At 42.5% G+C, this 24,339-nt stretch overlaps 4 protein-coding genes across 4 annotated transcripts; 3 read left to right on the top strand and 1 right to left on the bottom strand.

Moving 5' to 3' along the window:
• The first annotated feature begins 1,247 nt into the window (after positions 1 to 1,247).
• Positions 1,248 to 2,427, top strand: LOC110228281 (uncharacterized protein At3g60930, chloroplastic-like). Its single transcript, XM_021025083.1, has 2 exons — positions 1,248 to 1,803; positions 1,916 to 2,427. Exons 1-2 carry the CDS (start codon positions 1,248 to 1,250, stop codon positions 2,425 to 2,427), a joined length of 1,068 nt encoding a protein of 355 aa, XP_020880742.1.
• Positions 2,428 to 12,034: 9,607 nt separating this feature from the next.
• Positions 12,035 to 12,818, top strand: LOC9313165 (L-lactate dehydrogenase A). The gene is made up of 2 exons (XM_021024034.1): positions 12,035 to 12,492; positions 12,713 to 12,818. The coding sequence occupies exons 1-2, from the start codon at positions 12,196 to 12,198 to the stop codon at positions 12,755 to 12,757; spliced, it is 342 nt and encodes a 113-aa protein (XP_020879693.1). The 5' UTR covers positions 12,035 to 12,195; the 3' UTR covers positions 12,758 to 12,818.
• A 5,513-nt stretch (positions 12,819 to 18,331) lies between these two features.
• Positions 18,332 to 19,060, bottom strand: LOC110228280 (mediator of RNA polymerase II transcription subunit 29-like). The gene has a single exon (XM_021025082.1). The coding sequence runs from the start codon at positions 19,058 to 19,060 to the stop codon at positions 18,332 to 18,334; it is 729 nt and encodes a 242-aa protein (XP_020880741.1).
• Positions 19,061 to 20,960: 1,900 nt separating this feature from the next.
• Positions 20,961 to 22,324, top strand: LOC9311511 (putative F-box protein At3g28280). The gene has a single exon (XM_002877049.2). It carries the CDS (start codon positions 21,014 to 21,016, stop codon positions 22,040 to 22,042), a length of 1,029 nt encoding a protein of 342 aa, XP_002877095.1. The 5' UTR covers positions 20,961 to 21,013; the 3' UTR covers positions 22,043 to 22,324.
• Positions 22,325 to 24,339: the final 2,015 nt, after the last annotated feature.

Here is a 24,339-nt window from a genome sequence, read left to right as displayed (position 1 = left end):
TCTCCCGAGCCAGAAAATGTCTCTTTCTGATTCCAGTGATTCGCCCCGAGGCGACATTCACCTCCCTGTCTACAAGAGAAAGATGGTCTGGAGTTCTTCGAGCGACCCCGAGGCGGACCGTCAGATCGAATTGTACCGTGGTAGTGATGCAGGGTCGGCTTCACGGGAAGAAGACCCGAACCGTTTCATCGCTCGGGAAGACGCGATTGCAGATGTGGCTCGGGATCAGGATTTGCCTGATGATCCCGAGGCGATTTTGAATAGGAGGGGGATACATCCGCCGGTAGTTGGCGAAGCTGGGGTCTCAAGCTGGCAAAGTGCCCCCGAGGCGCCTCTTCTTCCTATTAAGGCCGAGGAGGTTCATTATGACTCTGATGAGGCGGCCAGGTTGCTTCAAGCTAGAGTTCAAGTAGCCAAGGGTCAACAGAAGAGGAAACGACCCAAGAAAGCTAGGAAACCTGATCCCCCGGGTTCCACCTTATGCACGGAGGACTCCCTTCGGGATCTCAAGGCCCGGTTCGGTTTTAGCGAGGGGATTAAACTAAGACTTCCAACTCCGAATGAGCGAGCAGATGATCCGCCCGAGGGGGTTTTTACCCTTTACGAGGGGTTTTTCTACTATTGCTATCTTTGGCTTCCAATCCCGAGGCCGATTTTGGCGTTTCTGTGGTCGTACAAGATTGCTCTATCCCAGATAACGACCCGAGGCCTGCGGCATCTAGTGGGGATTCTAGTCCGAAGTATTGAGACAGTCAATATTGTCGGCCTTAGCCACTTGAGGAATCTCCTGGAGATCCGGCGCATACCAGGCCCTGTTGAGAGATTTTACATATCCCCGAGGCCAAATAGGAGGGTTATCGGTGGCTTCCCGAGCAAGGATGAGAAGTACACCAATAACTTCTTCTACGTAGCCTTGAATGAGTATAGTGTCCACGAGGACTACTTAGGGAAAGTTGTTGGAAAGTGGAGACAAATCGGTACTACGCCCGAAGTCGTATTTGCTGTTTTGTTTTGCTTTAACCTTTTTACTGACCGTTTTTCTTGTTCATGCAGATCGGAACCCGTCGTTTCTCGAAGACATTCCCGAAGGTTTTCTAGATCTCCACGACGAACTAATTGCTCGGAAGTGCGATTGGACAAAACACTTCTCCCAAGAAAGAATTGAGAGAGCCATGCGTTTGCTGCACGGAGCTCCCTGCCAGTCTTCTTCCGAATCGTCCGATCATCACCTAGATCATCTTATCGAGATGCAGGGCGCTGCGCAGTCTCTGAGAGCCAGGAAGGCTGCTGAAAAGAAGGCGGCTAAGGAAAAAGCCGTTTTGGAGGCAAACTTCAGACCTCCTACTCCTCCCGAGGCCAACCCTGAGGTCGTTATTGGTGCCGAGGCAACTGATGAAGCTCGGGATATGGTTTCGATCGTTCCCGAGGTGGTCGGGCACATCTCCCCTACGACCGATGTCCCCGAGGTGGTAGGGGCTCTTGTCGTTGCTGCTCCAGCCACCGAGGCGAAATCCAAAACTAGGGGAAAAAGACCCCGAGGTGATGGCTCGGGAGTTTCTAGGAAGGAGAAAAGGAGTCGTAGCGAAACTCCAGTGTACAAGGACAAGATCGCTTCGGCGAATTTTGTCGCTTCTTGCTCGGGTCCGCCACTGTCTGCTCCCGACGCCTTGTTGGAGGCTCAAAACTACCGTGAAACCGCTGCTGGCCTATTCTACTATCGTTTCCATATTCTACTATCGTTTCCATATTTGCTTGCTAATGATTCTCGTTCTATTTCAGGCCTTCCATTCGATGAATTCCATGGTTCGGGCCTATGATTCTGGAGCTCGGAAGTCCGAGCTGGCCCGTGAGAGATCGGAGACGTCCCGAGCTAAGGTCGAAGCTAGGTTGTCCAAGGCGATCGCGGCTAAATAAGAAGCTGAGGCGTTGGCCAAGGCCGAGAAGGTGGAGCAATTGAAAGCTTCTGAGGATAGCCTGCGGACTCAGAGAAAGCTTGAGGCCGAGGTCGAACGACTCCATCGGTTATTTAACGAAGAGAAGGCTCTCCGGGAGAAGGAGATTGTCAGAGAAAGGAGGGCAGCCAAAAGGGAGTTTGCCGAGAAGGTCAGGGCTATCGAGGCGAAGATGGACCAGTTCGGGGAGGTATCCACGCGCTACATGTACTTGGTGCAAGCGCGGGCCAATGCCGAGCTGATAGCCGAGCTGGAGGAAGGGAAAAAGGTAGAAGATGAGAAGGCCGAGGTCCTTCAATGGACGGCTGAGTATGGGGACGCCGAGGATGAGTACGTCCGTCTAGGGACCGAGCTGCGAGAGGACTTGAAGCTTCCTCCGGTTTCCCCGGACTCTGTCGACGATAGCTTCGGGAACCGTTCGATCGAAGGCGCCGCGGCTGCGATAGGCGTTGCCGACCAGTCTGGTTCGAACTGAGGTACCGAGGTAGCTCAAGTTTCGCCGGTTAACCAAGACTCGATCTGATCCCGAGATGTCTTTTTATTCTCTCTTTTGCCCTTTTTTGTAAGACATGCCTGGACGGCTTTATCCACTGGATGTTAAGTATTTTTATCTTAAAACTTTTCTGAACTGAATCCAATACTAATGTCAAATAGCTAGATTTAACTTCCGAGCCGACAGCGAGAAGAATCGTGCACCAGTGTTAAGTTAACCGGGTTTATGATTTGCTCGTTGAGAAGTTAAATCCAAATGTTTTAATTTTCGAGCCGAAAGTGTAGTGAGTCGTGCACCAGTGTTAGGATAACTGGGTTTTGACTAAGTGGGACTAATCCTTATCGGTTGCGACCCGAGCTGATGTAGTCAAAACCAGTGCTTAGAAGCGAACTAGGATACCAGTGTCGAAGTCAACTGGGTTTTCTGAAGGCAATTTCCTTATGGCAAGATATCTCCGACCGAATTGTCTCGAATGCTTGTATAGCGCGCTGTAACCGAAGTGGCGAAAAGAGCTTTTTCTATCCGAGGACGTGGCCATCGTCCGAACGAACTTTTAGCTTTATAGGTCGATGAGATGACCGTTAAAATTTCCGAGGTGGATAAAATTGATAATCCGAAGGGTAAAAACTTAGAGAATTTGAAAAATTTAGTGGGAGTATATATATGTATACGGACCCACTCCCCCCCTTTTTTAATTAGGGGGGGTAGCTGAACTCGTCCGAGGACGAGCTGCCTACGTACCCTTTTCAGGGATCAAGCCACCCCGTAGTTCGAGTACATGCGTACCTTAGGTTTTAGCGGTAATATTTCCTTAGATGCATTGCGTTCCAGGATCTAGGTACCGCTTTGCCGTTCATGTTGACGAGTTCGTAGACGCCGGGACGGATTACCTTTGCGATCGTGTAAGGTCCTTCCCAATTCGTGCCGAGCTTACCTGCGTTCTGTTCGGCAGTATTCTGGAAAACTTTGCGCAGTACAAGATCTCCTTCGTGGAAGCGGCGATGCTTAACGTGAGAATTGTAGTACCGAGCCGTTGCATTTTGATAGTTTTGCATACGGATCAAAGCCGAATCTCTTCTTTCGTCAATTAAGTCCAGCTCGTCTAGCATCATCTGAGTGTTGGAATTTTCCTGCTCGGGGAGGAAACGTCTTCTTAGTCCCGGGATCTCAGCTTCGGTGGGAATCACACACTCCGTGCCGTAGACAAGGGCGAAAGGTGTTTCTCCCGTGGCCCGCCGCGGCGTGGTTCTGTGCGACCATAATACTCCTTCCAATTCGTCGGCCCAGCGGCCTTTCTTCGCGTCGAGGCGCTTTTTTATTCCGTCGAGAATCGTCTTGTTTACCGCCTCGGCCTGTCCATTTCCCTGAGGGTACCGAGGCGTAGACTTGCTGAGGCGAATTCCCCATTTCTCGCAGAATCCTTCGAACCGAGCCGAAATAAACTGCGATCCGTTGTCTGTGACGATCTCGTAAGGTATCCCATGGCGGCAAATGATGTTCTTCCAGACGAAGTTCTCGACCTGCGCGTCTTTGATGCTGGCGTAGGAGTCCGCCTCGATCCATTTGGAGAAGTAGTCTGTCAGTACGAGGACGAGTTTCTTCTGCTTGGAGTTGTGTAGAGGTCCGATGATGTCCATGGACCATCGCATGAATGGATAAGGCGAAGTGACGGAAGAGAGGAGCTCGGCGGGTTGATGAATGGTTGGTGCGTGCCTCTGGCATTTATCACATCGTTGAGAAAACTTTTCGCAGTCTTTGACCATCGTCGGCCAAAAATATCCGTGGCGTTTGATCTTTATAGCCAAGGCTCTTCCGCCAGAATGGTTTCCACAAGATCCGCCGTGTACTTCTTCCATGACTCTCCGAGCTTCATTTCCTTCGACACAGATAAGGAGGGGACCAGAAAATCGCCATTTAAAGAGCTCTCCGTCGATCAGAGTATACCGAGCCGCTTTGGCCTTAAGCTTCCGAGCTGCCCATTTTTTAGTAGGAACTTCTCTATCGGCAATGTAGCTTCGGATGGCTCCGATCCATTTGGCGTCGCTTCCGTATTCGGGCTCGGTTGCGTCCGTAGTTTGCTGGTCTAGCTGTTCGATGTCCATTTCTTCTGGTTCTTCTGTCTCCCGAGCTGTTAGAACTTGATCCTTGCTATTATCTTCAATGCTCGGCTTTTCGATGAACTCAACCGGTATGATTCTCTTCAGATTTGGGTCGGAGGTTGAAGCTAGAGCCGCTAAGGCATCGGCCGATGTGTTCTCACCTCGTGGGATTCTGGTTAACTCAAACTCTCTGAACTGATTCGCCAAGTCTTGCGTGAGAGCAAGATACGCTTCCATTCGTTCGTCGCGAGCCGCGTATTTTCCATTGAATTGATTAGCCACGAGCTAGGAGTCGCAAAAGGCTCGCAGCTTGTTGATCTTAAGTCCCCGAGCCAGCTTAAGTCCTGCTATCAGCGCTTCGTACTCAGCCACGTTGTTAGTCGCGTCGAAATTTAGCCGAAAGGATTGTTCAAGGATTTCACCCTCTGGTGATGCCAGGCGGATTCCGACGCCAGAACCTTGTTTTGAGGATGAGCCGTCGACGTGGAGGATCCAAACAGCGTTGGGTGACTCTTCTCGGGCGTTCTCTGTTGGCAGCTCGATGATAAAATCGGCCAGGACTTGGGATTTCGCGCATGTTTTGTTTCTGTATTCGATGTCATACTCGCTGAGTTCTACCGCCCACTTGGCCAAGCGTCCCGATTGGCTCGGACTGTGCAGGATGGTTCGGAGTGATACGGGCGCCATGACGACAATTGAGTGAGACTGGAAATATGGCCGTAGCTTCCGAGCTGACATTACTACGGCGAGGGCGAGCTTTTCAGTTTGCGGGTAGCGTGTTTCCGCGTCGGTGAACGTTTGCGAGACATAAAATATCGGCTTCTGCTCCCCTCTGTCTTCCCTGACTATGACTCCACTTATAGCCGTATCAGAGACTGCGATGTACAGGAATAATGGCTCGCCCGGGACTGGTTTCGCTAACACCGGTGGATTGGCCAAATACTTCTTCAGTTCCTGGAAAGCTTCTTCGCAGCGATCGGTCTATTCGAATTTCTTGTTCCCGCGCAGAGTATCGTAGAAAGCAAGGCATTTGTCAGTGGACCGCGAGATGAATCGGTTCAAGGCTGCGACTCTCCCGGTGAGACGTTGGACTTCGCGCTTGTTCTGTGGTGAGGGCATGTTTAGTAGAGCATCGATTTGCTTCGGGTTTGCCTCGATGCCTCGGTGAGTTACGAGATATCCCAAGAATTCTCCAGACTTTACCGCGAAACGACATTTTGCCGGGTTAAGCTTCATGTTGTGCTTGTTGAGCTGGCGAAAACAGTCGCGTAGATGGGCTATGTGATCGCTTTCTTCAAGGGATTTGACTAACATGTCGTCGATCGTCGGGGTGCATGAGAATCTGATTGTATCCTGCGAAAGCATCCATGAATGATAGTAACTTATTTCCCGCGGTTGCTTCCACTAAACGATCGATATGTGGGAGCGGAAAACTGTCTTTAGGGCAAGCTTTGTTCAGATCGGTGAAATCGACGCAGACTCTCCACTTGCCGTTCTTCTTTTTAACCACGACAGGATTTGCTAACCAGTCCGGATATCTTGCTTCAGAGATCGAGCCGATCTTCAGGAGCTTTTCTACTTCGGCGTTCACTGCATCTGCGCGATCCCGACCCAATTTTCTTCGCTTCTGCTTGATGGGCTTGAAAGATGGGTCAACATTCAGCTCGTGGCAGATTACGTCGATGCTTACCCCAGGTAAATCTTCAACCGACCAGGCAAAAGTGTCGATGTTCTCTTTTAGGAATGAGATGAGCTCGGTCTTGATTTCCTCGGTTAAGTCGCTGCCGATTTCCACGCATCGTTCAGGCCGTTCGTCGTCGAGGCTAATGGAGATTACAGGATCCGAGGTAGGCTTCTTCTCCTCGCGCGCCTCCTCGATCTGTAATTGCTATAACTGTTTAGATATAGCCTTCTCTTCACTCCGGCCAAGTTTTGATTTCTTGTGATCCGTTTCAGCCTTCGCTTCAGTGACAGGGTTTCGGAGTTTGTGTGCTGCCATGAAACACATCCGAGAATTTTTCTGACTGCCCCAGATCGTTTTCACGCCATTGGGGGTCGGGAATTTGACACACAGATGATATGTTGATGCGACAGCTCGCATTAGGTTTAACCACGGAGTTCCCATTATGACGTTGTAGATGGTAGGTCGATCGGTGACTGAGAAGTTGACTATCTTTGTTACCCCGCCGGCTCGGACTGGTAGTTGGATGGTTCCAAGCATCATCAAAGTTTCCCCTGAAAATCCGAGGACAGGCCTCGGGGTCGGAATCACCTGTGACATGTCGATGTTCATTTGTCGGAGCGTTTCGCGAAAGATTACGTCGATGGTGCTGCCGGTGTCAATTAATACTCGGTAAATATCATGGTCTCCTATCGCTAAAGTGACGACGATCGGATCGTTATGAGGCATGTCGAGCCCGTTTGTCTCGCTTTCTTCGAATGTGATCACGTCGTTAGGTCGATCGAAGCGTCTTGTCCAGTTGCTAGGCGTCTCGGCTCGACGTTGATAAGCTTTGATTGCCGCTACGGTGTCAGGACAGTATGGCGATCCACCCATTATGGTAAGAACCTTCTGCCGCGTACCATCTCGGTCTTCGTCTTCCGACCCCCGGGTTCTTTTCTGAGACTCCTGGTTCCTTGGTTCGGGGTCTCTTCTTGGGTTGGTCTGCTCGGGCTCTGGTTCTGGCTCGAGGTCCTTAAGAGTAACGTTTGTCCCGAGCTCTCCAGCTAGGAATTTGGTTGCTAACTTGGCTCCAAGGCTTCGGCATCTCGAGGTATGATGGCCGAAAATTTTGTGGTGTTCGCAATATTCTTGATCATTGCTCGGTGGCTGATCCCTTGTCCAAGTGAAGGATTCTCTTCCTCGTCCACGGCCCCGGCCTCTGCCGCGGCCACGGCCTCGGGGCGTGTCAATCTGATAGCTATGATATCCTGAGAAATTACGCCCTTCGTGGTGCGTATACGTACCGCTCTCGCGTGTTTTTTTCTGGACCGGAGGCGTCGCTTGGGCTTTTTCGGCTTTCTCGGCTCAAGGCGCCTGTTTCGTTGGCTTGTGCCTCTTCGCTAGTAGCGCCATCTCTTCTTCGTGGGCGACGAAATCCGAGGCTCGGTGCAGCGCGTCGCGAATTGTTGTCGGTTTAGACAGATTCAACTCTTTCCTGAACTCTGACTTATACCAGAGGGCTTTCTTTAAAGCCGAAAGAGCGGCTACATCTGTAATTCCTTCTACCTTGGCTAGTGTCAATTTGAAGGTTTTGAGGAAATCTCTTAACGGCTCGGTGGGCTGTTGAGACAGGGACCACAGATCCGTGTCGGAGGTTCCGAGGTCGATGAGCACGGAGTATTGCTTGAGGAACAGTGTCGACAGCTCGTCGAAACTGTCAATCGAGTTTCGTTCCAATCTTGAAAACCACTCTAATGCGGGTCCTTTGAAGTGTTCCACGAAAAGTAAGCACAGACCTGCATCCTTTTCCCCGGGCTTGAACCTGGCTCGGGCCACAGATATCACGAACGATTTAATGTGGCACTTTGGATCGGTTGATCCGTTGTACGAGTCGATTTTGAACTTTCCCAGATTGGACATCGTCGTTTCGGAAATTCTTTTGGTGAAAGGAGTATTCCGAGATTCTTCTAAAATTCGGTCGATGTTCGGTGCGGAGGATGAAATGCTATGTATCTGGGTTTTGACGAGCTTCATATCAGCTTCCGCCTTGGCTAGGGAGGCTCGGATCTTGCTTAGCTCGTCTTCTCTTTCAGATTCTTCGGCCCACCTTATGTTTTCCTCAGTTTCTTCATCGTCAGTGAGATCTGTTCGCTCGGCGGAGTTAGCTCCGGCTCGGGTACGCTCATCTTGCAGATCGTCTAGCTCGTCCGTTAAATCCACTGCGTCTGGCTCGGTGGGGTCATCTTGGTTCTCGCGTCTGGCAGGGTCGGCTCGGGTTGCGACTCTTGTGTTGCCGGTTGGTTGCCCACGTGTTGCGATTTCGTCGACTCGCTGCGCCAGGGTTTTGTTAGCTTTCTCTTGGTCGTCAGCTTTCTTCTGGAATTTAACCATCAAGTCTTTCAATTCGGCTAGGGTCGCTATGATCGTCGGATCGGCTTGAGGATTCTGAGGGTTCGGAGGGTTCGGGATCCCTCCTCCAGCTGGTGGTGTCTGACGACCGTCTTCGTTCATCGTCCTTTTCGGTAATCGAGTTCTGCGTCTTAGGGTAAGAGAATTCTAAAGTTTCCCCACAGACGGCGCCAAACTGTGGAAGTCGAAACTAACACAATCGAGATTTGTCTAGGGTTTAAATTTAGGGATACGATATATGTGAATTCTCAAAGAACAACAGAAAACAATTGTAACCAAAGATGGTGTTCTTGATCTTATTGATGAAAAGAGTAGTTTTGATCGTACAAGAGTTTGATCGTAAAAGAAAAAGGTGTTTGTGCTGTGAGAGCTTTGCATAGTGTAAAGTCTAGAGCGATATTGCTTGTCCTTTGCTTTAGCCTTGAGTCTCTTTATATATAGGTGATAAACCGCCTCTCCAGCGATATTCCCGGAAGATTTCCATTTATCTTGAAGTCGGCTCAGAATATCGCGGATTAGGATAGTTTCCTTATTTTTCGGGGGTTTCCTGATTTGAGTTGATCTTTCGAGATTCTCCCCTATCATTTCCGGGTCTATCGGAAATGATCCTTCGGAAATGATACCTTACTTGGAAATGATACTTTGAAGGTGAATATTTACCAAGTCTTTGCCTCGGGTGATGATGAAGACTTCGCCTCGGAGAACTCGTGCAATCGGCTCGAGTACACAGGAAGGACTGGCTCGGGCACTCTAGAATGGTTTGTTTGAGTACCCCGAGGCGATTGGGCTCGGGTGCTCCGAGGCGATTGGGCTCGGGCGCCCCGAGGCGGTTGGGCTCGAGTACTTCCGAGGCGACTGGGCTCGGGTACCCCCGAGGCAATTGGGCTCGGGTGCTTGAGACGTCTTGTTCAGGTATCCCCGAGGCGAGGGGCTCGGGTCTACTAAATCGATTAGGTGGATAACCCGAGGTGGCTGATGCGATATCCCGAGGTGATCTCTGTAAAACTCCCAAGGTGTTCAAAGTCTGGCTCGGAGCCAAAGGATGGAATCCGACCCCAACAATAATCATCACAGGATGAGCTTTCTTCTGGGTTTGTGTGGAAGTCGAAACTAACACAATCGAGATTTGTCTAGGGTTTTAATTTAGGGATACGATAAGCGTGAATTCTCAAAGAACAACAGAAACAATTGTAACCAAAGATGGTGTTCTTGATCTTATTGATGAAAAGAGTAGTTTTGATCGTACAAGAGTTTGATCGTAAAAGAAAAAGTGTTTGTGCTGTAAGAGCTTTGTGTAGTGTAAATTCTAGAGCGATCTTGCTTGCCCCCCTGTGTGAGCCTTGAGTCTCTATATATAGGGATGGTAAACCGCCTCTCCAGCGATATTCTAGGAAGATTTCCATTTAACTTGAAGTCGGCTTAGAATATCGCGGATTTAGGACATTTTCCTTATTCTTCGGAGTTTCTTGGAAGATTTCCTGATTTGAGTTGATCCTTCGAGATTCTTCTTTATCATTTCCGGGTTTATCGGAAATGATTCTTCTTTTTTGGAAATGGTGCCTTGCTTAGAACTGGTATTGAAGGAGAATATTCTTCTAAGTCTTTGCCTCGGGCAGCCGATGGTTTTTCCTTGGGTATCTGAACCATTTGACGGCTCGGATGCCTTGGTGCTTGGACTGGCTCGGACGGCTGAGGTACGAACGAGCTCGGGAGTATGAGTGGCGAACCGGCTCGGGTACCCGTTTAGATGGGGCTCGGTACTCGAACTTATTAGCTAAGTCATACCCGAACCGATTAGCTCACTTCCCGAGCCGTGAGAGGGACCTTTCCCGAGGCGATAGAGAAATGCTTACGAGCCGAATAGAGGGGAGTTTCCGAGCTGATTGAGGGGACGTTCCGAGCTAGTCACATATTCATCAAAGTTTGGCTCGGTCTTAATAAGGGATAGAATCCGACCCCAACAGTTTGTAGATTAGAAGGTAATCTAAAAGTTTTTCTCTTTTTTTGTTCTGTCTGATTAATTATCCATATAGGATTAATTTCTTATAAACGTTGTGTTTTAGCTTCATTGTTTAGAGTTACGAATTAGATGGATGAAGGTGATATAACTAATATTTTACTTTTTGCTTTTGTTGTTGTTGTTGTGCAAGTAGCTTTAGTTCGTAGAGTGAATTTGTGCAGAGTTATTATTGGGGGAGTAAATTAGGTAATAGACATTAGTGGCTTTTTGTAGGGAACAATGGTCAAATAAAATATACAATTGGATATAGATTTCAAAATATTTACAAGAAAACCAGTCTCACTTTTGGTCTTGCGCGTGGGAGAAGCGGGTTTGAATTTTGACACAAAAATACAATTGAACTGACATGTATTAAATGCTTGTCAAGTTAAACCGACCCTTATACGGTCTACCTGTGCATGTCCAACATAAGATCTGCTTAGACATACACATTTTAATATATATGTCTACATAGTTAACAACCAAAGTAAAACTAATTGAATATGTAGTTGTACATAACCAAGTATTCATGTATTTATAAATATAGTTATCTAGCTATAACAACCGTTTATAGAAATTAAAAAGGGATGTAGTTGTATATCTAAATAAATGTCGCTTGACAAAAACTGAATGGACATTATATAAACACATAGAGGTCTAACATACTTGATCTCTTACATCCAATTCTCACACTTTATCTAATCTCAAAGAAATTACAGGAAACACATCTTCATCGTCGGATTCTGGTTTAGTTCTATCACCAACTGCTCTGTATCATCGGCATGTTCTTCTCTCTCGGCAAATAAACAAGAAGGAAGCTCCGTAGGAGTCATCCTCTGCAAGAAATTTAGATCTACGAAGGGGAGATGACAACATGCATGTTAAAAATGGAGATCCACGGGAAATTATGAGTGTCTATATGTAGATCTAAGTAAAATAAGTAGAGATTCAAGTAGATCCGGATAGGCCTAACAGAAAAGATAGAGTTTAAGATTGGAAAACACCAGTCGAAATTAGAGTAAAACAATTGAAACGACGGGTGGTAAGATCGGAAAAATAAAAGATATCATGAAACAAAACTTTGTGTAAATTCTACGCTTCGGCTTACCAAATTAGAGAGGAAGACGCTTTGAGTCGGCGCTTAATAGTGACAACAACGGGAATCATGTACTTCGTTGGAGCAAAAACAAGTTTTCGATGAGAAGAAGATGAGACTAAGAGAAAGGTTTTCAGAGAGAAAAAATATGAGACAAAAATGAAGATAAATGAAGATAAGTTTGGGTCGCTCTATTCTGGCGAGTGAGGGTAAAGAAGGCAGAAAATGGGGTTGAAATTATCATTGTCTTGTGATCAAAAAGATAAAACCAAAAATTTAATTAGACTCAGATCTGATACTTCTCACCCAATTATCTCTAGTTCGTATTACGAGTCGGCTTTTATTGGTTATGTGCTTAGAAGAAGTTTGATCCTTTGTCAGAGTTAGACAATAATTATTTTTGAATTTGGATTATCGTGTTTTCCTTTTTATTGATTGTGAGTTTTTTCTTCTTTGTGCTTCCTGATCGCTTCATTGTCAATCAATGGTAGAAGAGTTTCCTCATTTAACTTTACTTTGTGATTGTTATATGACTGTAGGAGTTTCCTCCAGCTGCTGGAAGGTACCATGTCATGTGGGTATCTTTCCTCGACTCGCTAAAGCTTCTCCTGATTCTATCTTGATCATTGTTTCTAATCATGTCGATGTTTTGACTTACGTTGCTTGGAAACTCTCTGGTTTTCCGGTGAATCGAATTCTTGGATCTTGTACTAATCTCAAATCCTCTCGGTTCCGATTCTTAATTGCAGATCATCTTGATGTTAATGCTCTAGAAGTACAGGTCAGTTCCAACCAAAATTAGGGATTTGTGTAATAAAGCTGTGCTTTTTTTTTTTTGTTAAAGATTGCGATTAAGGGAGTGATTAGCTTGGTTTTATATTGTTTAGTTTGATAAAAATCTATGCTTTAGTGGTTTAATACTCCAACTAAAGAAGTGTAGAGGAGTTTCACAGAGACTTTCATCTCAAATACTGATGGTTCTTTGCCTTATTCGTTTGCAGGTTATCTTTTCTTTAGAGCTAAGAAAGAAGACATTGATTCTGTAAACAAAAAGACAGCTGCTAAATATGGTTCAGTTGCAGCTCCTATTATTGTGGAAAAGACTACATCTTCCACAATGGTTGCGGAGCCGAGCCAGTGTGGCCAAGGCATGTGAGCCAATTCTGGAGAAACAACAACGTGAGCTCTCCAAGCGGGAATTAATTGTGTTTAGAAATAATTATTTTAATATAAACTAACCACTACATACTATTGGATTTAGGGTTTCTAAACAATTTTTTGGGGTTAAACCACGCTCATCATCAAATCAGAATTCATCAGTCGCATACGATCGAGAAAGGTGACTTAACTCTTGCAATCGTTTTTGCTTTTGTTCAATATACGTTACGGGCTTTGAGATTGTCGTAGAGCTTGCAATGTTTCTCTTTGTGTCATATCCTCTTTGATATTTTTATAGAGGAAAAATTGCTTTGTTTAGCTGAAGGGATTTGATTCTATGTATTGTTGATTTGGGAAGAAGAGGTTAAAGTTTTAAGAGTTAGTTCTGGAGTGGAGTCTATACCCGCTTAACTATTAAATGGTAAAAAGTTCTCTTGTGTGATTTAAGTGATGTAAAATTCTTTTGCATCACTTAAAAGTAATACAAATATTCAAAATAAATGATATAAACTGGTCTTTTTTTTTTTGTATGCATGTATTGCGGATAATACGCATGGTTGGCTGCTTATTTAAGTGATGTAAAATTCTTTTGCATCACTTAAAAGTAATACAAATATTCAAAATAAATGATATAAACTGCTCTTTTTTTTTTGTATGCATGTATTGCGGATAATACGCATGGCTAGCTGCTTACTACTGGCATGTGCACAACTATCCCAAGCTTAAAGGATTGTTACTGTGTCCATCAGTGTCCCTAATATCATCAATAATGTTTTGTTCTTCCTCTTTTACACGAAAAAAAGTATATGAGATACTTCCGAATTTGTTTTTTTTTTTAAATCCAAATCTCTTTTCTTTGAGAAACTACTCCGCTTTATATTTTCTTCTTAATTGTAGGTTTTGGTGAATGAGTTTGCAGATTTTGGTTTGAAAAATTGCAGTTTTTGATTTTTTGAGTTATAGATTGCAGGTATTGGTTTGAGAAATTGCAGGTTTCCGCAAGGTTTGGTTTAAGAATATGAAGCACTACCTTCTTTCCATTAAATTAAGGATAATGAAGATGGATGTTGAGTTGTAGGTTTCATGAGTTGCAAAGTTTTTAATGAGTTGCAGTTTTTTCTTATCAATGTTTGAGACTTTGAGTAGTTGCAGGTTTTCAATTTGAGATTTTGAATTCATGTATCAATGTTCCAGTTTGTTTTCCGCAATGTAAGCCATATCTTAACAAAGTTTAAAAATCTTGAGGTAGTTCTTTGTGAGGCAGAGTAAGTATTTCGACTCAGATTTATCATATGCAAAGATGGCTCCAAATCATTCCCTAGAGGCCGTACCATGATTTTATTACACCATTGATTGTTTATTAACAAAATCAATGCAATTTTTTACAGTATTACAACAATTACAATATCAAACATTTCAGCTTTTATTTTTAACATTTGTTCAATACTTTTACTATAGACTCATAATTTAACACAAATAAAACACATGTAAGTTTTAACACTTTTATCATACCAACTTAAAATGGCTACTCCTAATTAATAATTAATCAACCACAAAAACATATATACTGTGTTAAAATAATCACTTATACATTTTTAAATATATAAAACGAAAACCGAAATAAAAACCAACACCCGCAGTATACCGCGGGTTGAATCCTAGTCTGCATCATATTTTTCTACCTTCGTTCTCATTATATGGCTGCAAAGGATCCCTTGATTAACACGTTTTCTTCAACATTGTGACAAAAGTTTTATACATGTTACCAAGACTCTTTATAAACTTGCTTTTTCCTTTTTTGGCTGATTGATGGTAGTTTATTTTCTGTTTTCATGTCGTATAAAGGGGATTGATATTCAATTTTGAGTACTGAACCGGTATTTTTAGCATTTGTTAAGTTAAAATGTTAAATGTGAAGTTGATTAATAAGTTGACTAAAGTTGAAACTAAAATGATTTAGTTAAAAAATTGGAGATTTTGTGGTTAATAGAAAAGTTTTATTCCGGCCGGGGCTAGAAAATTGGGGATTTTATTGACTTTTTCCCTTGAATAGTTAATAAATGTGTAATGTGTGAATTACATTTGAGCAAATAAAAAAAAGTGTCTCGTTCCCAAATCCCTATATACACAAAATCGAGTGAAACCCTAATCGAGCACACACACCAAAAAAAAAACCTATTCCCATTTGATGGAGAGACAGATAAAGAAGGACATGGATTTGCTTACAGAGGATCTATGGGAGCTTATACTTGCGAGATTACCACTAAAAAGCATCATCACCACTCCAAAATTGGTTTGCAAGATATGGAAATCAATCATTGAGTCTCGGTGTTTCCGAGACCTTTTCCAATCTCTACACCAAAACTCTCAATCTTCTTCATGGTCACTCATGTGTAGAGGTTGTGAGACAGAGATCATGTCTCACTATGGATCAGACAACTGGAATCTTAAACATTCTCTCGGTTCTTACATTTCTTCTTTCCTAACCAACAAATTCGAGAACTATAATGAAGCTAGAGTCGTGTCTTACACGGATGTTGGATTGATATTGATTCATCGAGTGTCGAATCAATCTTTCTACGTTGCTAATCCTGTTTCTAGGCAATGCGTTGAGATTCTTCCTTTAGCTTCACAGAAACAGGAACGTTTATGGATTTTGGGAATAGCCACAAGAGTTGAGAACGGCGTCGTTTTAGGTTACAAAGTTGTTCTGTTGAAACCTAACTTCACTTTCCTCATATATTCATCTGAGACAGGCTTCACTACAAGAAAACATGGATTTAGCGACTACACTAATAGTAACAAAATCGTCGCTAAATACATAATTACGACTGTTTGGCGACTAAAACACGTAGTCGCTGAACCTTGCGTCGCTAAATTAATATGTCGCATAACAGTCGCTATTTGGCGACTAATAGGCGACCATTATTTGCAGTCGCTATTCAGTCGTCATACAGTCGCTAAGTTTGCGACTCTTTTGGCGACTGTTTTGTGACGAATCTAGCGACTGATATGTCACTACATGGCGACTATTTCTAAATGTTTTGGTAACTGAATTGATACTACTTTGCGACTGATTATTATCGACTTAGAATGCTAATTTTGGAAGAATAAATTGTTGCTAATTTGATTGTTATTACCAATTTATAAGCAAAAAGACTTCTATTTAAAACATAAGAACATTGTAAAATAAAACACAACATAAACATACATTATAAACATAAGAACCAAGTTCAAGTAACCAAACAACTTACACAAGTTTTCAAAGCAACACAAATGTTTTCAAGTTCAGAGAAGGAGGGAAAGTTTAGAGAAGGAGGGACCTATGGTTGTTGAGCAGTAGGAATAGCAGCAGTACTAGCAGCAGTCGTGGCAGCAGCAGTGGCAGCAGTCGTGGCAGCAGCAGTGGCAGCAGTCGTGGCAGCAGTAGTGGTATCAGTGGCAGCAGATTGAGACTTGAGGAAGTCCATAAACTTTGGGTCAGTCTCGCTCAAATACTTCTTCACCATCGCCAAATGCTTGATCTCAGCTGCTTGCTCAGCTGCGACCCGCAAAGCCTCTGCTTCACGTTCTGCTTGGAGCGCTGCTTGTTCCTCTATCTTCCGGTTAGCATCCTCAAGCTGTGATTGGAGTGTTGTGAAAGAAGAACTGCTTCCTGGGTACTTGCGCTTCCCGTTGATGTAAACCCCGAGGCTGCCAACACCAAAGTATTCTCCTCTGTCGTTTGTGATAGTAGACTGCATACCAAAAGAAAGAGTATTACACAGTTAGACTGCATAACAAAAGCAACCATAAATAACAGACTATTTACCTGAAGGAAGATCTCATCATCCTCCTCTTGAGATAGCTCAGATCGTCGCGAAGTCCCATCTGCTTGTTCATCATTCTCTTGAAGGGCAGCCAACTTAGCTGCCTTGTTCTTGAGATATGTTTCATGGACTTCCTGCGCCTTCCTATCCACAAAAGTCCCATCCTTCTTGGTATGAGTCCTGATGAAAACTTCACCAATAGTAGGAGGTCTTCCCAATTCAACTTCCTGAACAAAGTAAATATATAGGTCTAAGTAATCTAAAACTAAAACAAAGTAAATAGGTCAGAATGTACCATCTCTTGCTCTATTTGTAAAAACGACTTTGGACCAGCAACATGCTTGTGAGGACCAAGACCATTACGGTCAGACATCCTAGCTGCTGATGTGGTTGAACTCTTTGCTAATGCTTCTTCAGTGTCCCAATAGGCACACATCTCTATCCAAAGTTTTTTCTCGATCCAATTTGGCCTCTCTCGTTTTGAACATGCCTTGCTAACCATGTCTTTCATCCGCACCTGACAAATCTTGTAGAATTTAGCTTCAACAACACCTGTCACTGAGGGATGCCAGGTGTGTAGTTTCTACAAAACAAGAGTAGAGTTTGGTGTTAGTGATCAAAAAACAAAACAAAAGTGTAATTACATAAGTATAAGAGGAGACAGAATTTTACCGCGAATTCGAGGAAGTATCTTTCTCTTCTACCAGTAGGAACACAGCTCCAATTGTAATATGGCCCATCAAACTTGTTTGTGAAACATTTAGTGATCTTCCGGGTTAGCTTTCCATTGTCCTTACCAAACCTACAATCAAATAAACCAGTTAGCTTTGATACCATCCATAATCTATAAACAAGTAGACCTAATCAAATACAAACATACTCAAACTCAAATTATACAACCAGACTCTACTTAAGTTATACAAGCAGACCAATAAAGCTAATACTATATACTAACAGACTCTAACTCAAACTATACAAGCAGACCAATATATAAACTAACTCTTAACAAGCAGACCTATATACAAGCAAACCTAACAGACTATAAGACCAAAACATGCAGACCAATAAGAAGACTCTACTTAAGTATTGAAAATGTTTACCAAGCTAACCTATTTACCTAATCTATATCAATCAGACCTATATACAATCAAAATTAAAATTATACAAGCAGACTCTACTTAAGTTATACAAGCAGACCAATAAAGCTAATACTAACAGACTCTAACTCAAACTATACAAGCAGACCAATACAAAACATAATCTATATACTAACAGACTCTAACTCAAACTATACAAGCAGACCAATACAAACATAATCTATACACTAACAGACTATAAGCAGACTCTAACTTGTAACTCAAATACAAACCTAATCTATATACAAGCAGACCAATATATAAACTAACTCTTAACAAGCAAACCTAACAGACCATAAGACCAAAACATGCAGACCATAAGACCAAAACATGTAGACCAATAAGAAGACTCTACATAAGTATCAAAGACTCTAACTCTAAACTCAAATACACACCTAATCTATATACAAGCAGACTCTAACTTTTTACTCAAATACAAACCTAACCTATATACAAGCTAACCTATTTACCTAATCTCTATACAATCAGACCTATATACAATCAAAATTGAAAATGTTTACCAAGTGGTTCCAGGCTCGAGGTTGGGAGAGATGACGGTGGTGAAATTCTCACGGCCTGGGATGAGAAGTGAAGCATGTAAATCCGCGAGGACATCTTCTGGGAGTGTTGAATCCCTCAACACATCTTCTTCAGATTCACCATCAGCTTCCTCATCTTCAGATTCCTCGTGTGAGTTTTGAGCCTGAGAACTATGATGCGATACAGAGGCTCGAGGTTGAGGAGAAGGTCTTTGTTGACGAGATGGTATTTGTCGATTCGACGCTGCAGGCTGAGTCGACGCTGGAGATTGAACCGGCGCAGGAGGTTGAACCGGCGCAGGAGGTTGATTCGACCGAGAAGCTAGACGATGAATAGATCCTACAGAGCCTCGTCCTTGAACAGATCCAGACCCTCGAACTTGAGTAGATCCAGATTCCCGAAATGGATGCGACCCAGAGCCTCGAGGAGAATCATCGCCGGACTGGAACAGCTGCGTCGGAGGAGGATAGTCTCTATGAGTCGGAGGCTGAGACTCTAGGGCTACAGGATTTACCGGACTTTGCTGAGTCTCTGGGGCTTCAGGATTCGCCGGAGTGAAGGTATACTGGCTAGGAAGAGTACTGGGTCTTCGATTTGACGTCCCAGAAGCAGTGGGTCGATTGGCGACAGGTCGATTTGGGGAAACCTTCGGAGCCCTTCCTCCTCCTCCTCTTCCTCTCTTACTTTTTCCACCACGAGGAGCCATCGAGAGAGATACAAAAAAGGATTAAGAAGATGAAGGATTGATAGGATTTAGAGAAGAATTGATGGGGAATTAGGGTTCTTCAGTGAAGAGGAAAAGAGGATTAGGGTTTTCTGCGAAGGAAAAACGAAATATATACTGGGTCATTGGGCTTCTTGGCCCAGTTTGAATGTCCAACTAGAATTACGCAGTCGCTAATTCGTAGCCACTGAGTCGCTCCAGTTGGCGACTAAATATTCGGTAACTAATCCGTCGCCATATTTAGCGACTATATAACGACAATATAAATCAGTCTCATATTAGATACTAATTAGCGACTATCGTATTTTGGTTCATATTTAGTCGCCAAAACGTAGCTAAACGGTCACTAGATGTAGCGACTGCAAAATTAGTCGCCGAATTAAGTCGCTAATCTCATGTTTTCTTGTAGTGCTTGTGGAGTCTCAACAGTGCCAATTTTCCTTTCACTTATATATCTCAGGAGTTTAACAATCCTATTAGCTTGAACGGAAGTCTTCACTGGCTAGCTCACGGTTCCAACTATCAAGATTTCGTTGTATCCATCAACTTCTACGCTATTGATAGCCGGTCTGATCGATGTCGTGCTACGCAATTTCCTGATTTAGATAAAGTTCCTAAATTCAGAAGAACTTGCACAACTTCTCAAGGATATCTCATGTATATGAATATATTCTCTATACCAAAAGTTGATGGAAATTTAGAGGATAAGTTATGTGTATGGAGGCTAGAAAGCTGGCAATGGCGACTAGTATCCGAAATCTCATTGGATTCTATTAAGACCGGTTTCGATTATATTCCGTTGGGAATAAACCCTTTTGATGCTAAAACAGTCTACCTTTGGAGTCACAAATGTTTGTTATCTATCAACTTACACAATGGAGACTTTGTGCTCCACAAGGATATGGAACGTAGCAGCGAGGGTCGCATTCTGAATTCCGTTGATTGCCCGAGAGATATGAAATACATCTTAGAATCAAATTTTGCCTCGTTCGTTCTCCCACAGTGGATGCATCCGTTCCCGAGCATGGTAAGGAGAGTTTAATTTAGATGTAATATTTGTAAGACTTTATTTATTCTTTATTTTTGCTAATTACTGTTAGTTCCTAATGCAAGAGAAAGAAGTTGTAGAATGATGCTTAGTTTTCTTTTGAGTGTTTTTTGTTATGTCGTTTTGTAGATTAATTCTTTGGTAGGCTTCTTCTAACTTGGAAAGCTTTTGTTTGTGGAGAAATCTTAAAACTCGACCATTTGTAATCAGCAAATCACACTTTTAATCAACCAGAAATCACACCTCTATTTGTGGAGTCTACTCTTTTTTGAAAGAGAGAGTATGAATTTCCTTCTCTCTTCTTCAATAACAGCGTTCACAACACAATGCCTCTCGAGTTATCTCTTTCCTTCAAAGTTCCAAATTAATGCTTTGAAACAATCTCAACATATCGCAAAACTCAGTCCACAGTTGTAAAATTTTTTTTTTTTTTTTTTGAATACCAGGAGGTTCTGGGCTAAAGCCCGAAATCCCCCCAGACCCGAAACTACAGCATGTAATATTAGTTTCGTCGCAAGCATCACTCGAACCAGCGAGCTCTAAGGTTCGCCTAAGATCTTTACCAGTTGAGCTAACGACACTTGGTAAAAAAAAAAAAAAAAAAAAAAAAGTTATTTAAGAATGAGAACTGAGATGAAGCAAACCAAGAATTAGGAAACAAAATCTATACCCAACCCGATTAATTTGTCTTGACTACCCAAGAACCGGATTCGTTCTATAAAAGAGTAAACCCTAATCCTAACACAAACAAGCACTAAAAAAAAACCCTAATCTCGTTGAACAGAGAGATAGGAAGCTATGAATTCCTTTCCAGAGGATCTATTGGCCATTATACTCGCCAAATTACCAATAAAGATTTTCACAACTTTTAAAATTGTTTGTAAGCAATGGGAATCGATCGTGAGTCTCCATATTTCCGTGACTTGTTTCGGTCTATGCACCAAAACTCACATACGTCATCATGGTCGCTCATGTCTGGGAAAGATGGAGAAGAAGTCGTAGCTCACTACGGATGCAACACTTGGGGACTCGAACAATCTCTAGGCTCTTACATCTCGTCTTTCCTAACCAAGATGTTTGAGACTGAAAAAAACAAATACATTGTATGGGCTTACAACGACGTCGGATTGATTTTGATCAGTGAACTCCCTATCTGGGTGACGAACCGATCATTGTACGTGGCTAATCCAGTTTCACAGGAATGCGTAGAGATCCCGTCTCATGCTCATCTCAAGGAAGTCTCCTGTCCCTTGGGAATTGCCACACGAACTGAGAATGGCATTCTTTTGGATTACAGAGTTGTTCTGTTTGACGAGGACTTGAGATTGCTGATATATTCATCACATACAGGCTTGTGGAGTCTCAACACTGTGGATTCTTATCCTTTAGCTTTGTATACACAATCTCCCATTAGCTTGCACGGGAGTATTCATTGGATCGCCAGCACTAGTCACAGTGTAGATGTTGTTGTATCCATCGATTTATACGCCACTGGTACGAGCTCTGTTCAATGCCGTGTGACTTCTTTCCCTGATTTCGGACAACATCCCAAATTCAATAGATCTTTCTCAACTTGTCAAGGATCTCTCATGTATATGAACATAATCAAAGTTGATGAGGATAAGCTATGTGTATGGAGGCTAAATAGCGGAGAATGGCAACTTGTATCTGAAATCACCCCTCCTTTTATTGATACCGGTTTCGAGTACATTCAGTTGGGAACAAACCCTTTTGATGCCAAAACAGTCTACTTTTGGAGCATGAAGCACCAAACTTTGCTTTCTATTAACTTACACAATGGAAAGTTTGTGTTTGAGACCAAGTTGCTTTCTAGCATCAACCCAGGATTATTTTTTCACTCGGTTGTTCTCCCACAATGGCTGTATCGAATTCCCAACACGATGAGGATTGTTTAGACATAATATCTGCTTTACTTCACTTGTTTCTTTGAGTATGTTTTTTATTTTTTATAACTCTTAGTTCTTTACGTAAGAGTAAGGAGTTTGGTTTATTTCCAGTACTTTTGTTTTTTTTCTCAATAAGAGAGAAGAATTATGTGTCAACAACTTTGAAGTTTTTCTCTACAGTTAAGTTTCTAATTTTGTTCAGAAAGGTACAAATCAGATATCACGATTCCTTGTTAACTTACACAAGTAACCATACATCAACCAAATCTCAAGTGTTATAAGATTTATCAAAGCCCTTGAGAATATGATTGCAACTTTGCAAGACAAGGTCATTGTTCTCAAGAAACGACCCAAATAATGCGAGAACCCAAACTGAATGCTCTTCCATAGATAAAAAGGATGATTGGGGTCAAATTAAGTTACCTGGCTTATGCGAGGTCTGCGGCGAGCTGAATGGCGAACGCAAGCTGCAGCACAAGCAACCATGCGAGCCATCTCCTCTCTTTCATACTCATTACCCATCTTTGATTCAGCCAAACCCTGAAAACTCCTTCCTCAGATGCTCGGTTAAGCAAGGCGGTGCCTGTTCCACCATCAATCACACATAGCTTATGCTTCACTCAATAGTTAAATTGTAAAATATCATAAGTTTAGATTATCTGCAGTCACAATAAGTGCCTAGTCAACTAAGCCGCCATCTACATAGACATTGTTTGCATCAACAGGGCGCCTCCCGATTATTACAACACAAAATGAGAAAACTGTGAGTTTTCCGCTTGCAGTGTATTTTGGAGCCAAATACCTAAAATTCCAAAACCAAAAGTTTCAGAATTTGAATAATGACAAGGATCACATACATTAAGCAAACTTTATAAATATACATAACTAGTAGATTCAGTATGGTCTTTACCCACAGGTTCCCATCACGGGTGTAGATACTGTTGAAATGTTAAGAGAAGGAAAAAATAGAGTTGGACGAGAGATGGAGAAAAACTGTTTTATTTACTCGACAAGTTTACATTAGGACAACACTTGCACTTATATAGTTTTCTACATAACAAAACCGTAAATAACTGTTCGTAACAGTTGTGTCTTATCCAACAAGTCACAACTCTTACACACATGACACTGACACACCCTTTCGTAACATTTAATCATGGACTCAATTTCGAACAGATACACGAGTGTTTGAATTAGAAGCAATCTTGGCAAGACCAAAACCAGCAACCTGAAAGATAAAAGAAGAGCTTCAGTGACAAATTACAAAAACACTTCATAAATATTTTGTTAATGGATTGTTGTTTGTGGGTTGGGCGTTAGAGATTTTGAATGGGCTTATATCCGAAAATAGCCCATTAGACACTTATTTATCAAAATTGCATACCTTTTAACAAAAAAAAAAAATTATATCTAATAAAGATTTTGTCAAACCTTAGCTTCAAACTTGAAATCTATAAGTATATTTGCTGCCTTAATGGTGAATGATTTACGGCTTGCGTGCAAATATTTATATATATACCTCATAAACAAACAAAGACTATATTATATAAAACATCTATAAACATTTCAGTTCTTAGAATTACAGTCTTCATGAAAATATGGAAGTGTTAGAAACAAAGATGATAGAAGAGAGGTGTGATACCACAGTATTATTATAACAGATGTGTCGAACATAGATTTTAAACAGAGAAAAAAACACTTTTTCTGAATGATAATTTACTCTGTTGTAACTTTTTCATGTCTCTAATGATTTCTCACAAATGAGACTACATTAATATATAGAAATAAAACGTAACTCCACCCATTAAACCACATGGACTCATTTATCTCCTACAATTAAACATAAAATTGAAAGCCCCAAATTAATATGAAAACCAAAACTGACAAATATGCATTTAACACACTTAACTCCCATGTTTACTCATGTTTGAATCCGTTTTCCACACTCTCCCTTGATTCAAACTTGCATACTCCAAGCTTACTCTTGAAGAAATCAAAATTTTTCTTCAACAATATCTTTGTCAGAACATCAATACTCTACTCGTTTGTGCTACAATACTCCAAGACAACTTAACCTTCAGTCACTAGGTCTCTAACGACTCTGTTTTACCACATACCAAATCTGTTGTACCCACAATACAACTCAAGAACCTTTTTTTGCTTGAACCACAATACCTTCAGGCTAGTCAACATAAACGTAAACTTAATCCTTGCCACTGGAGAGAATATTTTTCATACAAACAATTCGGTCAACTTATTTAAATCTATTTACAACTCTACTTTACAACTAAAAATGTGTTTTACAT

The sequence above is a fragment of the Arabidopsis lyrata genome (assembly GCF_000004255.2).
Source record: "Arabidopsis lyrata subsp. lyrata unplaced genomic scaffold ARALYscaffold_5, whole genome shotgun sequence".
Lineage (NCBI taxonomy): Eukaryota > Viridiplantae > Streptophyta > Magnoliopsida > Brassicales > Brassicaceae > Arabidopsis > Arabidopsis lyrata.
This window is presented reverse-complemented; position numbering and strand designations above follow the sequence as displayed.

What these genes read in the sequence shown, in the direction of transcription:
- LOC110228281 (XM_021025083.1), top strand. Translation starts at nt 1,248, where the DNA reads ATGCAGGGCGCTGCGCAGTCTCTGAGAGCCAGGAAGGCTGCTGAAAAG. An exon ending in TCCATTCGATGAATTCCATG is followed by an intron (nt 1,804 to 1,915) that starts GTTCGGGCCTAT and finishes CGGCTAAATAAG; the next exon opens with AAGCTGAGGCGTTGGCCAAG.
- LOC9313165 (XM_021024034.1), top strand. Translation starts at nt 12,196, where the DNA reads ATGGTAGAAGAGTTTCCTCATTTAACTTTACTTTGTGATTGTTATATG. An exon ending in TTAATGCTCTAGAAGTACAG is followed by an intron (nt 12,493 to 12,712) that starts GTCAGTTCCAAC and finishes ATTCGTTTGCAG; the next exon opens with GTTATCTTTTCTTTAGAGCT.
- LOC110228280 (XM_021025082.1), bottom strand. Translation starts at nt 19,060, where the DNA reads ATGGCTCCTCGTGGTGGAAAAAGTAAGAGAGGAAGAGGAGGAGGAGGA.
- LOC9311511 (XM_002877049.2), top strand. Translation starts at nt 21,014, where the DNA reads ATGGGAATCGATCGTGAGTCTCCATATTTCCGTGACTTGTTTCGGTCT.